The 14927-nt window shown below is 55.1% G+C and overlaps 1 protein-coding gene across 1 annotated transcript in view; it reads right to left on the bottom strand.

Annotated features, from left to right (window-relative positions):
* TG (thyroglobulin) overlaps nucleotides 1-14927 on the bottom strand; it is a 253992-nt gene that overhangs the window by 106596 nt on the left and 132469 nt on the right. Inside the window, exons 39-41 of the mRNA XM_042924373.1 lie at nucleotides 11852-12071; nucleotides 10724-10817; nucleotides 7582-7741 (exon numbers count right to left, since the gene is read on the bottom strand). Coding sequence (XP_042780307.1) covers nucleotides 7582-7741; nucleotides 10724-10817; nucleotides 11852-12071 — 474 coding nt within the window. The remainder of the gene's footprint in view (nucleotides 1-7581; nucleotides 7742-10723; nucleotides 10818-11851; nucleotides 12072-14927) is intronic.

The raw sequence follows: 14927 nt of genomic DNA, 5'->3' as shown, positions 1-14927 counted from the left end.
TCAGCATGGTTGATCTCTCTATTCTTTTTTCACAGAATTTAGTAAGTATTTATTTACTGAAGAGCTCAGCACTATTTTTCGAATGACATGATTCAAACACACACACGCGCACACACACACACACGTATAGTATAGCAAAAACACATTCTTCTCCTCAGCATTTGGCACATCACATGCCCATGCCCTCTGGCCATCCTCTGAACCCAGTGGATCCTCCTTGTCGGTCTACACAGCTGACCACTCTGAAATACCCGGCATCTTCTAGCTTGAGCTGAGAGTCACCCACTTTGCTCGGGAGGACGCCAGCAGATTCCCATGCCCCCCATCACCACCCACCTGCTGATGACTCGGGAGCGTCAGGGGCACAGAGTACCCTCCCAGTTCCGGCTGCTCAAGTCTCCAGGAGGCTACCTTGCTGAAGGCACTTCAAGTGCACTGAGTCCCAAAGGGAATCGATTCCAAATGCCCTGAGCATGCGGCCAGTAGCCTTTGCGGAATTTCTCACGTCCTCCTTCTAATGCGGCCCCACCCCCCTGGTCTGCTCCTGCACGGCCTTGGAGTCTTCCCTGACACCTGCTGTACTCCACCCTGACCCCTTCTCTTCCCCAGATGCTCTAGGCTCTCTCCCCACTGATCTCCTCGGCGCTTCTCAGTGGCCTCAGGTATCCGTGCGTCTCCCCCTCTGATTCTCCGTGCCACATCCCGAGTGGTCTTCTAATTTTTTTTTTTATTTTCATTTACTTATTCTGAGAGACAGAGCACACTTGAGAGGGGAGGGACAGAGAGAGGCAGGGGGCGGGGGGGAAGAGAGAATTCCAAGCAGGCCGCACGCTGTCAGCGCAGAGCCCGATGCAGGTTGGAGAACCCACGAACTGCGAGATCACGACCTGAGCCGAAACCTGAGTCAGCCACTTGACCAACTGAGCCACCCAGGCACCCCCTGGGTGATCTTTCAAATGCATAATTTTTCACACACACACACACACACACACACACACAGACACACTTCCCCATCCTATCAAAAATTTCCCATCTCATCCCATTAGGACATGATCTCAGTTCTCCCAGTGCATTCAAGACCCCATGGGACTGGGGTGTCTGTCCCCTGGGCCCCATCCCCCTTCATCTCCTCCCCGGGCCTGGCTTATCAATTGCTCAAACATGGGGTCACCCTCTTCCAGGCCGGTGCCTGGCACATGGGGTTTCCTCTGCCCAGAGCCCTTGCCTTCCCCCGGCCTTCCTCATCTTCCTCCTCCAGCCCAGCTATCCTTCAAGTGTTAGCAATGCCGTGAATTCAGAGGCAGCCCTCCAGTGAAGCAGGGTTCCCTAATCTGGATACTTGTCACCCTGGGTACTGCCTCCCTTGCTAGACCGTGTACCCCACTGAAATCAGGGGCACACAGCAGGTCCTCAGTAAACGTCAGGCGAATGAATGACCAGAGCTATGATCAACAGGGTCCAGTATCCAGCAGAAACTACCAGCGAGACTCCATAGTCCCAAACAGAAAACCAGAAGAATCGTGCACCCCGATTTGCCAACCTGGCGCTCACAAAGCTGCTGAGAACGCCTGCTCTGGGGACATAATAGCACAGATTACTCTTCCAGCTGGGAATAGTCTCAGCATTTCTTCAAATGCATTTTGTGTTCTGGGTTTGGTGAAGACATTAGCACAGTCCTCACCATGACTTTTCTGGATTACGCTTCCGTTCCGCTTGTTAGGACAAATGCGTTTGTTTCTGAGGTCTTGGGCAGGGCAGGAGAGCCAATGGAGGAGGACCCAGTCCCGGACATCTGGGAAGTGACGCCTGCAGCCTGCGTTTCCAGTGACAATGTAGGAGGGTTGGGGGCGGCTGTCCCTGACTCTCCCTTCCCATATATCAGCTTCCCAAGGACAGTGCTGACATTGTGGGGTCTAGAAACCCCCAGGAAGTCAGAGGGGGAGGGGGCCTTCAAGGGCTGCTTTTCAGACAGTCTGAATTGGGCTTTGCCTGGTGCGAGGTGCTGTGACTGGTTCTGGGGCGGGGGGGGGGGGCAAGACAGGCATGTTCCTGGCCCTCAGGTCACACAGGGTCAGCAGCGCACGCAGGGGCAGTGAGCCGGCTGGTCTCTGGCAGGCTGCACCAACCCCTTCCTTCCCTGAGGAGGAACCTGAAACTCCAGGGGAATGTTTGCTTTGGTGCAAGAAGCAAACGTAAGATAAAGTCGGGACTTAGATCCCGATGCATACTCAGAACTCTCTGTCCTAACGCTCAGTCCAACTCAACAAACACTTGTTGGAATGATGTGCGAGGCACTGTGTTATTTTCATTAAAAGAAAAAATCGAAGTGCTCCCTTTAAGGAACTTTCTGTGCTCGAAAGCCCTCCTGACTCCCTCGTTCCTACTGCGTCAAGTCTAAACATCTTCCTGGCTTGTGACATCCTCTAAGAATGGCCTTGGCCCGTCCAAGCCATCTGGGCTCCCTTCACTCTCCTACACTGACCCTTGCCCAGCCATCAAGGCCAAGTTCATCCCCCTGCAGTCTGGCTGGCTGTGGCCGACCGGGGGCCTTCCTGGTTCCATCCTGCCCACACATGACCTGTGCGGTGCCCCCATGACACTGGAGAGGGGCTCCCCCCTGGCCACACATAGAGTCCAGTAGGGAGACAGAGGTGGGCAGATGTCCACCCCTGTGCACCTGCCCCCGCTGCCCTGACCTGTTTTTCCACCTCCAGTGTCCTGCCCCTGTGAACCACAGAACCAGCCCAGCAAGCATCTAACTGTTCCCTCGATCCCTAACTGGTTCTCACTTGCTTGTTGGATTTCTTCCAGTACCCCCCCCCCCCCCGAAGCTCTCGGGGCTCACAGCGGGCCCTCACCCGGTCTTGTTGATGGCCGTCAGTAAGAGGCGGCAGGTGAGGGGGCCAAGCGCTCAGGTGATAGAGCCAGCCCAGCTGTGGGCAGAGGGCCCTGGACAAGCTACTGATGTGACTTGATCTTCCCTGTCTGTGAGGTGGAAATAATAACCACACTCATCTCTTTAGGTTGTTAGGATGCTTGAATTAGTTCAGGACTGGAAAGGCAACGGAACAGCGCCTGGCAGAAAGCACTGTAGAATTTGTTTGGCTTTGCTTGAATAAACCAGATTCAGGCGCCAGCATTGTCTCAGGTCTTTGCAGACCTTGGCCTTGGCTTGGCTTTTGCAGCAGAAATGGCCCTTGTGGAGGGGCGGCCGCCGAGACAGGACTCTGTGCTCGTTCTTTTGGTTGGAGGGTGGCAGTGCCTCTCGGGAGGCGTCCGTGTGCCCCAGGGATGACGAGGTGACGGTAATGGTCCTGGGCGTGGCCTTCTGTCTGACCCCCTGGCCAAAGCACACCTCCTCTGTCCCCACACCCTGCAGAGGGCCCGCGGGCCGCCCTGCCCACTCCTCCTCTGAGCCTGCACACCACCTGCCCCATTGCCCTCGCCGCACTGCTTTGCCAGAGAGAGGACAATCGCTGTGGCCTGTGCCCCCGAGGGTCGGTCCCCGCCCGCAAGATCCAGGCTGGGGAAACACCCCGCCCCCGGCCCGGCACCAACCACCTCAGTTCCCTTCGGACTGCTCAGCTCACCAGGAACCAGGGCCCCCTTGAAGTGCTGATGGTTTTTTTTTTTTTTTTTCCTTTTCTTGCTGAGAACGTGAGTTTGTCTAGTCAGCCGCAGGATGGGCGTGAGCTTCTGCTTCCATTCTTCCTCCGTCCCCTTTCAAAAGTGCCTCTGGGGCGCCTGGGGGCTCAGTTGGTCAAGCGTCTGACTCTTGACTTCCGGCTCGGGTCACGATCTCGCGGTTCGTGAGTTCGAGCCCCGTGTCGGGCTCTGTGCTGACAGCTCAGAGCCTGCTTGGGACTCTCTCTCTCCCTCTGCCCCACCCCCCTGTCTCTCAAAATAAATAGAAATAAACTTAAAAATAAAATAAAATATGAAAAGTGCCTCTGGCGTCGAGGGCTCTCGGAAGACCGTTTTCACTCTGGGCTACCACAGAAGATGCTGTGTATGTTGATCACAGGAGATAATGTGCATAGACTCAGTAAGTGCCAGGGGCCATTGCAACTGCTGTGGTCCAGGGGCAGATCTGTGCCAGCTACTGGCCAGATGCAGAGCCGAGTCATGACCATAACACAGCCCTGCCTTGAAGAAGCTCCATCCAGGGAAAGAAACGGGGCATTGACCCTTGCAAGCCCCTGCTGGGTGCCAGGCGTCTGCCCTCCACCCACTCTACCCTATCATCTGCCCATATGTCCTAGCGTCGTTTGAGAGATGGGCAGCCTGTGAGTGGAGGCAGAGGGAGGGAACTGCCCAGAGCCCCTGGGTCCCACAGAGCTGCTCTCAGACCCCGTTCTGCTCAGACACAAAGTCTGAGCCGTGTAGGACACTGGGCTCAGGCTCGACTCAAACTAGCCTGTCTCTTTCCAGACTTGGGTGCTGAACTGCAGTTTCCAACTATTTAAAATGGAAAAGGGGAGGGGCGCCTGGGTGGCTCAGTCGGGTAAGTGTCTGCCTTCGGCTCAGGTCACAGTCTCACAGTCTGTGAGTTTGAGCCCCGCGTTGGGCTCTGTGCTGACGGCTCAGAGCCTGGAGGCTGCTTCAGAGTCTGTGTCTCCCTCTCTCTGCCCCTCCCCTGCTCACTGTCTCTTTTTCAAAATTAAATAAACATTAACACTTTTTTTAAAAGTCAAAAAAATAACATGGAAAAGAGGAAAGACGAACAGGTGAAGCACAGGGAGGCCTTAGGGGCAGTGAAACTATTCTGTAAGACACACAATGCTGGACACGTGTCATTATACGTTTATCAAAACCGTAGAATGTACAATACAAAGAGCGACCCCTCCTGTAAACTGTGGGCTTTAGTCAATCATAAACTACCAGTGTCTCCTCATCAGTGGTAATAAGCGTGCCACACCCACACGCAAGGTTAACAATAGGGGAAACTGAGGCAGGGGGAGAAGGAGTATATGGGAACTGTCTACACTTTCTGCTCAATTATTCTGTAAACTTAAAACCACTCTTAATGGTAAAATCTATTATACCTCTTTTATTTTTTTTAAATGTTTATTGATTTTTGAACGAGCAAGAGAGAGAGAGAGAGGGAGAGAGAGAGCACAAGTAGGGGAGGTGCACAGAGAGAGGGGGACAGAGGATCCGAAGCGGGCTCTGCACTGACAGTCACAAGACTAATGCGGGGCTCGAACTCATGAACAGTGAGATCACAACCTGAGCCGACGTCGGACGCTTAACTGACTGAGCCACCCAGGCGCCTGTCTATCATACATTTATTCAATGGTAAAGGGGATGGTGTGTTGGTGTCACAAACTCACTGGGGGGTTCGTGGAATCGCACACCAGTCCCTCCCCCTTCCTGAGCATCCCCTGGGGCTGCGGGCACCTGCGTCCTCTGCAGAGCTTTATCAGGGGACACACTGCGGCGGGTGGGCGGGCTGACTGTGGTCAGAGAGGCTGTTGTTTGCATCCTAGCGCCTCTGTGTCTCAGTGTCTCTCCGGATGCATCGCTCCCCTCTCCTGGCGGAACTGCAGGGCGGCTCAATGGAAGAGAGGCAAAAGCCCGGGAATGTGGGGGGAGCTGGGGAGTTTGGTCAATAAAGCAAAGAAGAACCATCTGTGGCTAAAAGGATGTAAAAGACCAATCTTACTCTGTACACGGAAGAACAGGGAACCCAAAGGGCACTTGTAAACATCCGTGGGAGCAAGCCACGATAGATTTCTCCTTGCTGTTTGAGCAACAGGATGCAGAGCCCGGAACGCACTCCTAACTGTGGGGCATGGCGTTCCTCGACCTCTCTGAGCCTCATGGTTCATCTGTGCAACGGCCCTTTGGTACTGGCCTCACAGAGCTGCCTTAAGAATGAAATGAGGTAATCCAGGAGAAATGTCTGGTGGAGACCGGCACTCTCAACTGTAACTTTCCTTCTCCCTCGCAGTTTTGCTTTAAGCACAATGAACAGGCAGCATTCCAGATCAGGAAGGAGAAGGGTTGGGCGTTCTGGAAACTTCCTTTGCCTCCCCCGACACTGTCTCCACCGGCAGCAGAAATGAGTCTGCCTTCCCAGAAGCACACAAATCCTCAGTAAGATTACACTTCACGAAACCGTCACCCCCCACCCCTCAGGCACAGGGGACGTATGGAAATTTACTCTCCCCTGTCTGGTAAGGCTCTGTGCCAAGGAGCCGGCCCTGTCTGTGGAAAGCTCCACCCGACCACGTTCAACAGGATGAGTTCTGAATTTCACCCGCCTCTTCAGAGCCGGGAGCTACTGACTTAGCAAATCATCGTCAGTCTCGTGTTTGACAAGAGGAAAGAAAATCCAGGCAAAGTTTTCAGCGCTCTAGCAGTCGACCCCGTTCCCTCCGAAGAGAAATCTGAAATCTGTTTGTCATCCGTGTTTCCCTCGTTGGCATCTGGTGGTATTTCGCCTTGACTTGGTGCCCATTTCGGGTTTGCCGTGCAGGCCTAGAAGCTTCTCACGGCGCTTGAGGCTTCATGCCATGTGGTCTAGCCAGCCCTCGTTCCCCGGCACTGCTGAGTTCCCGCCCATGCTGGATACCTACCCACTCACCCACATCCTAGATGAGTCCATCAGTCTCACCATGCTACCTTCTACCTGCCCATCCTTACTTAGCAGGTCGGGCATTCGGGTCTTAAGTGAGATCCTTAGAGAACAGAGATGAAGTTCAGTGCCTACCCGGAGGACCCACTACCGTATCTGAAGCCCTTTCACATGTACGACCTCCCTGGAGCCTTACGTAACTTTGGAAGTTGGGTAAAATCGTTCCCATTTTATAGAGGAGAAAGCTGAGACTCAGAAGCGAAGGGTTTTATGAACGAGACTCAGACAATGAATGGCAGAGCTGGCCCTCAGCTCTTCAGATTCCCAGGCCAGCGTGTCCGCCGCTCGCCATGGCTGTTTGACAAATACCCACCACTGGTGGGGGCTGGACGCGGAGGAAGAGGCAGACGATGAGAGTGTCCGGGCCTCACCTCTGCCCTGGGTGCTGGTGGGGGAAGTGGAGGGTGTAACCAGGGTGACAAACGGTTGTGTGACTGGATAGGGGACAGGATGGCATTCCCAAGTGAGGCTGGCATTCAAGAGGAAACAGGAAGCATTACTGACACCCGCCCCCACGCGGAGTCAAATGGCTTCCCTGTGGGCCCAGGACCTATAATCCATTTCTATCCTTTTCTAGAGCCAAGTCAACCTCGGTGGTGAATCCTGGCTCTGTTGTTTCTTAACTATCGATATTAAACAAGGGTTTGACCTTCTGGGACCTCAACACACACCCACCCACCCACCCACACACACACACCAGAAGATAAAACACGTAATGGACTTGGAACAGCTTCAGCACAAAGTAAGTTCAGTCGGTGGCAACGGGGCGTCAGCATCACTGGAGGGATCTCGTGGCGTGCTGGACGTTCCACTGAGAGCTCACTGGGCTGGAGGAGGGCCGGGGACCAGGAAGGGACAGATGGGGCTCTGAGAAGAAGGGGTTGGACACACACATAGAGTTGGCCTCAGCTCAGGGGTCAGCAGCCACACCAGCGACTCACCAGAACTCAGGAAGCCAAAGACACCCACTCGGGAGCCGGCAGTGACGACGACGAGGTTGCCAATGGCGGCCAGGAAGGAGCCGTCGATGGCCAGCTGCCCTTCACTCCCCCTGCCCTCCACGGTGTTGTGGAAAAGCACCAGCACGGACGCGTTGGGGGCCTGTGGGGAGCGGACAAATGTAAGGCGACACGTTGGCCCCTTCTCAGCCGGCAGAGCTTGGTGAGGGCACCTTTCCGAAGAAAGTGCCAGATTCTGAGCCTACACGTGACTCTTCCTGGCAACTCTGCCTCGTAAACACACTGAGTCCCACGTTACGGGCTGAGCTGTGTCCCGCCAAAACTCACAGCTTGAATCCCTGACCCCCATGACCTCAGAATGTGACTATATTGGGAGAGGGTCCTATAAGGCAGCGATTAAGCTAGTGGGCCCTAAGCCAATATGACTGGTAGCCTCACAAAAAGGGGACGTTTAGGGGCACCTGGGTCGCTCAGTCAGTTGAGCGTCCGACTTCAGCTCAGGTCATGGTCTCGCGGTTTGTGAGTTTGAGCCCCGCGTTGGGCTCTGTGCTAACAAACAGCTCAGAGCCTGGAGGCTGCTTCAGATTCTGTGCATGTGTGTGTGTGTGTGTGTGTGTGTGTGTGTGTGTGTGTGCGTGTGTGTGTGTGTCTCTCTCTCCCCCTCCCCTCCTCATGCTCTGTCTCTCTCTGTCTCTCAAAAATAAATGTTAAAAAAAAAAAAGAGGGGACATTTGGATGGAGACACACAGAAGAGATGCCATGTGGAGACACAGGGAGGAGATGAACATCCACTGGCCGAGGAGAGCAGCCTCAGAAGCCAGCATCTCTGCCGGCCCCTTGGTCTTGGATCCCCGGCCTTCAGAATCGTGAGAAAATAGATCTCTGTTTACGCCTCCCGGCCAGTGCTGTCTTACAGCATCACCAGTGCACTAATCGGCCCGATGTCACCCGATAAGCTGTTTTGAAACGTGAGCAGGTGGCGGAAATGGCAGCCCACGGCAGACCGGGAGCCCATCGGCTGGAGCTACGCAGTCCTCCAGCCCCTCGGTTCTGGCCCCTAGTTTATTCCGGAAGGCCCTCTGGGTCCTCCCCGGTGAGCCTCTTTAGTTTGGCGAGCGTGCCCCTGAATCCCACCCCGGGGGTACACAGCCACCTTCTACCATGCGCCGAGAGCAAGGCACTGGGCTCAGCACCTACGCGTGTCCCTTATTCAGTCCTCAAGCTCCAGGAGCATGCGGCTCGTTACCGTGCCCACTTTACAGATGAGAAGGCAGAGGCCTGGCGATCTTACATAGCTCGTCTGAGATCACACAGCGAGGGAGGGAGTGGCAAGGCAGGACTTAAACCCAAGCTGACCCTTCCGTTAGAATATAATGCTCCCTCTGGGGGACCCGAACTTGACTCCGGGCCGCGGCGTGTGCAGGACCCCAGGTGCATCTTGCTCACCCAGTCCTCCCTGTGCTGTGACGGCTCCAGCCACGTGCCACGGGCTCTGACACGCCTGCGTTCCCCACCAACAGCGAACACTGGTTGAGGACCCGCCCCGATGGATGGCACGCTAAGTGTGGTCACCTCGGGCGCCCCCTCACAGCTTCCGCCCCACAAGGCCGATGCTCTAATGACCCTAAGCACCTCGACTACGGGTGCGAGCGCTGAGGCTCAGAGCGGCGAAGTCACTGTTTAAAACACGTACGGGGAGGAGGCGGCTGACCCAGAGTTGCAGCCTCAGCCCCCTCCCAGCACACTCCCCTGTGACATTGTCCCACTCATGGTCATCTCATGTCCCCCATCAGCCATCTCCTGACTCATGAGACTCCATGCAATGTTTTATTTAATTCTTGCGAGAACGTTATGAACCAGATGTTGTTTCCCTCCCACTTTCAGAACCGGTAACTGGAACACACAGAACGTGATTGCCTTCTCTAGGCCAGTGGTACGGGGGGGTCAGTGGAAGTCCAGCTGGGCGCCGGACCTTACTCCGGCATCCCAGGTATGGGGTGACCAGCACCAGCCAGAGGGGACCTGCTGTCTCCCTTATCCTAGGCTCTGTGTTCTTAGTGGTGCAGCCCACGGGAGCTTTGACGTCTGAGAGGCCTCGTGACCAAGCTTACTCAGACCATCTTGCTGACGTCAAACGTCCAAAGGGCAGTGGAATCTCACTGCTAGCGGGCTGGGGGACCAGGACGCTGTAGCGTGGTCACCGGCACCATGGCGTCTATCGACACTGGGCTGGCGTCACCAGAAACTCATGTTTCCTAAACCTTATCAGTTCCTTTTTCTCTCGTGCACTCTGACCCTTCCCCCAAAACAGGAAACTCAAACATTCAACACCAGGGTCATGGCTGCTTCTCAGGCAGATTCAGGCTTCAAGTCGGGACAGAACCAGAGTCAGGGTCACAACTCCAAGCCTCACCCTCCAGGACTGCCCCGAACGACACTCCGGCGGTGGGGGGGGAGGGGGGGGGGTGAATGTCCCTAGGGGTCCCTCCTAGGGTCTTCCAAGGACAGTGTTGTTCATTTCCTCATGCGTGGGTGAACGGGAGTCAGGCTCTGCCCTTTCCCCCCGCTCCTGCTCGGGCTCTCTCCCACTCTCAGAGACCCCGCGTCACTGACCCTCACCCACCGCCTGCCTCACACCTCCCCACCCACCCCTGTTCAAGCGGCACCTGCTGAACACCGCCCAACACACCTCCTGTCACTGTGTCCTCTCAACACCGTAGTCGATCGATACTTGCTTCTCTGATTCCGCCCTTCCCACTAAGATGCAACTCCCTCTGTTTTAGGCACCGCTCCGTCCCACCCAGAGCAGTGCACCCCAACACAAGCCCTTTGTGAGTATTTCTCGGAGAACCGAAGCAGGACAACTGTGCCTCATCTCCTGTGGCGGGGGGGTGGGGGTGGGGGGGCGGGTGACCTGGGGATGTGGGGAGGATACGGTGAGGCCAGGTAGGAACCAGGGGGACCCCTGCTTATTCACAGAGCCAAGAACCAGACAGGACAGCCCTGGGGGAGCAGACCTGAGCCCGCCACAGAGGAGAGGAGTAAAGGGCCTGGCAACTCCGGGGACAGGGGGTTTCTAACGGGGCAGTTTTCAGGGCAGACAGTCAAGGGCGTCAGAACTCACCGCATTTTGAGGGACAAACACGTTAAGATACAAGCAATCCTCGCTGACTCCGGGAGATGTGGGTGTCCTGGTGCCTGGCTGCCAGCAGCTGGCCCTGGGGATACAGACTCTGTGACTTCCAGGTAAACGGCCGAGGGCACAGGCCTCATCTTCCCTTCTTGCCCACTGTCGGCCAGAACCCACTGCCCTGGCCAAATGCCCGCTGGGCCACCGGCTCTGCAGCACTTGGGTGGCTTCGGGCGATGGGCAAAGGGAGTGGCAGCACGCGAGAGGAACAGCAGGACCCCCCCCCCCCCCGCCCCCGCTACTCTCTCTGCCGCCGTGGGCTGTGGACCGGCCCGCCAGCCAGCCATGGGAGACAAGGGACAGGGCTGGGCCAGCTGCCTCAGGGCAGAGCTGCAGGAAGGGAGAGCGGAGAATTGTGCTTTTTCCCAGGTGAACACACGCTTGGTTGGGAAAATGGCAAAATCTCCAGTGTGGCAACCGTTTAAAGCGGTGTGTGCGTGGGAGGCGGTAAGGGAAACCAACGCGGTAGATGAGGCAGGAAGTTAGGATTTGACCTTTTTTTTTTTTTTTTCCTTTTTCTAAAAACTCCTTTGAAGGCTGTTCCTATTGGGACGGAGAGCCCTTTTTAAATGTTTTTCATTCGCTCATGTGCTTTTTTTCCCCCTCTCTGCTGTATTTCTCAGCCCCAGCGAGCCAGCTATGGCCAGGGGGCTGAGTTCCAACAATTTGCAGACTAGGGCCAGCCATGTGCGTATCACACACACCCGCAGGCACGGCCGATAGCAATCGTCCGTGAGGACCCTTCCGAAGCCTCTCTTTCCTGGAGGCAAAGTCCAGGAACGTGCGTGCTGAAGAAGGGGGGTGCCCGTTGGCTGGGTCCCCGAATCACCGCATGGGGCACACCGGCCACTCCATCACCAAATTCACTTTACGGGAGCAAGATAATGGTATCCGGAGGGTTTATCTGTTAGCGCACCTAAGGCTGCCTTAACACACTTCCCCGCCCCCATTCACTACTCAAACCGGAACACAAGGCTCTGTTACCGAGTCTCCCTCTGGAGGACCCGGACGGGAGAGGAGTTCTCTGAGCATTCACCAATATGTATTCCGCCAGATTCTCACCGTGGCTGGGTGGCATCCCAGGGCCCTGTCCAGTTCAAGGGCTCCGGTGCCCGGAAGCGGCTCTCGGCCAGGGGCGGGGAGGCATACGGAACTCCCAGGAACTGATCCACCTGCTTCCATGACGTGCCCACCTGGACGGCCCGGGACCTGCCCAGCAGCTGGCCGTGGGGGGTGATGGTCACAGAAGGTGCAGGTGTCCCAGAGCTGAGCAGAGGGTTGCCTGTCGGGAGGACAGTTGGGGGGCGGGGAGGGAAGGAGACGACAGTGGGTGCTGCATTCAGACAAAACACTGCTTTCGCACTGTAAAAACGTGGGTAGTTCGCTCAGACCCCAACAGCCTGAGTCCAGTCAGGTTACTTTCCAATGTGAAAAAAAAGAATTAATAGCAAGTACAGCTGATGTTCACCAGACACTGAATGTCTGCAGCTCAACAGCACCAATCCCCTCTCTACGTGCACTGCCTCGCTGATTCTCCCCACCGGAGGCCAGGCAGAGCTTAACCCCGGATTCGAGCCCTTCCTCGGCTCGCTGGGGCCAGACGTGAGCTATCGTTCAGGATTACTTGGATTTTTAAAAAGAACAGAGGGATACAGAACGTGCAAGGTCTGGAGTCAGGCCCCACCATCGAACACATCAATTATTTCTGGGGCGAAATGTGTGGCTTACTCATACGAACAGGGATGAACAGAGCATCTGATTTCTTCAGTTACTCTCGGGCAGATTTGGCCACCAGAGAAGTTTGCTACAAATTCACACAGCCACAAAAAAAAATTGTTTTCTAAGTTTTAGAACTTCAGGACTGCAGAAATGATGCTGAGGCACCGTGGGTCCTTATTTGCATTTCACTCCTAAGAAAACAGATTTAGGGGCCAAGGGTGGGTAGCTGCCAGGACATCAAGGTGTGCCATTCAAAGGGCTTCTGGCCCCCGACTGTGGCCACTGCCGGTTCACATGGGTCAAGGGCCAGGTCGGGGGCCCCTCTCCAGGCCACTGCGCTGGCCTGCAACACCCTCTCTCCCTTCCTGCGTTCCCCAGGTCCATCTGGCCCATCAGGTCAAAGTTAGCACCACCTGCCAGCCTGCCCCACCTCCAGCACCTTCCACCCCCTCCTCGTAATGCTCACCCCCTCTCTGCAGTCCTTGCTTATCCCCTCCACCACATCTTCTTGCATCCATTGAGTCAGTCAACTTTTGTTGGGACCCTGGCTCAGGGCCAAATACCATCATCTGGGACTTGGAACAGGCCTGTGTCTGATTCCCCACAGGGCTTAGGGCCTTGCACAAAGGAAACGCTAAATGCTGGTGAAGAGATCTTCTATTTCTGTCACTGCGTGCGTGTGTGTGTGTGTGTGTGTGTGTGTGCGCGCGCACGCATGCGCAGGGCGGGGAGAGAGAAATTTCTTATTATTTCCAGCAGGTGTGTTTGCTTTGCTCAGCTCCACTGTTGGCTGATTGAGAAAAGTTTTGCTGCTTGCTCTGCGGATCAGTCTCCACATACTGTTCCCATGAGGACAGGAGAGGAAGCAGACAGACAGGACAGATGTTTACCCCTTCCTCACGAGCAGGGCGTAATGCAGAGGTTCAACTGGAGGTGACTTTGTCCCCAGGGGGCATTTGACAATATCCGGAGACATTTTTGGTTGTCCTAAGGGTCTATGAGAGATGCCAGCTGCTGACATCTAGTGAGTAGAGGTCAAGGACGCTGCTAAACATACTGCAATTTGTAGGACCGCCCCCACGGCAAAGAACGGTCTGGCCCCGGAAGTCCATGGTGCGAGGGTTGAGAAGCCCTGGGATGGCGTGTGTTCAGGACTTTCAGGCCACTGAGGAGCATCGTGAGGAGGAACCAGTGGATGGTCCGAGGAGGCAGGCAGACTTGGGCTTGATGTGATGCACCAGCTACTTGGGGAAAACTCCCTAATTCTTCTGACCCTCAATCTCCCCCTGCGCAAGAGGAATGGTAGCAGTCCCTACAATACATAGATGTTGGAAATAAATAACACGATGTCTGTGGTGCTCCAAGCCCAGTGCCTGCAAGTGGCAGGGGCTCCACAGGTGTGTGAATGAATGACTTGAAGGAAAAGAGGGAGGAATGAAGGGTAGGAGGGAGTGGGAGAGAGAAAAAAGAAAAGAGAGAGAGGAAGGGAGGGAGGGAGAGAGGGAGGGAAGGAGGGGGGAGGGAGGAAGGAAGGAAGGAAGGAAGAAGGGAGGGTGGGAGGGAGGAATGGAAGGAAGGAAGGAAAGGAAGGAAGGAAGGAAAGGAAGGAAGGAAGGAAGGAATGGAAGGAGGGAGGAAGGGAGGAAGGACGGGAGGGAGGGAGGAAACCATGAGTGAAACTTTGTTAAAAAACACTGCAGTCCTGGTAGGAACTCAATGGAAACTCAGGATGGAAGCAAATGGTCACACGTTTTAATCTGGTTCTCAGCCCACAGCTCCTTCTCCCAAGACCTGCTTCAGCTGTAAATCGCAGGATCTCGGGCAAGCGCTCAGGACTGAGGGTGGTAAAGCACCAGAACCTTCAGACTCCATCCCTTTCCTTTGCAGGAAAATAGCCACATTTCATGAACGTGGCATCTCTGAAGGAGGAGCAAAGACAGAAAATACAAAAGCTAAAGACTGTTGAGGGCACGCAAGCCTGCTTTCTCACGGACAGTGGTATTCAACCCTCCCTCCAGACGCTGCCCAGCGAATCCCAGACGGAATGAGCTCCGACATGGGGAAAACGTTAGATGTGCAGTTCTCTCTTTTGAAATGGTTTGCAGAAAATGAAGGACTCTTTCTAGAAGAGCCACATATTTAGGCCACATGACTACTTAGCTTAAGAAAACGATCAGTAGCCGAATGTGTGCACGAGGTGCGAGCGATGCCTGTGCCGAAACACACGGGCAGGCGTCTTCAGCTGGAGGTGAGCTCTGCACACCGAATTTGCATTGCACAGAATTAACAGGGAAACAGTTTAATTTGTTTTCCAGAAGCTAAACCTCAAAGCTAGGCATCTCTCCTCAGCAGGATTACCGTGCAGATAAGCTACACTATGGGTGAGATAGACTACTGCAATCTAACCTGACTAAATAGT

Source organism: Panthera leo, chromosome F2 (assembly GCF_018350215.1).
Source record: "Panthera leo isolate Ple1 chromosome F2, P.leo_Ple1_pat1.1, whole genome shotgun sequence".
Classification (NCBI taxonomy): domain Eukaryota; kingdom Metazoa; phylum Chordata; class Mammalia; order Carnivora; family Felidae; genus Panthera; species Panthera leo.
Note: the sequence above shows the minus strand (reverse complement) of the source record. Positions and strands in the feature narration are given on the sequence as shown.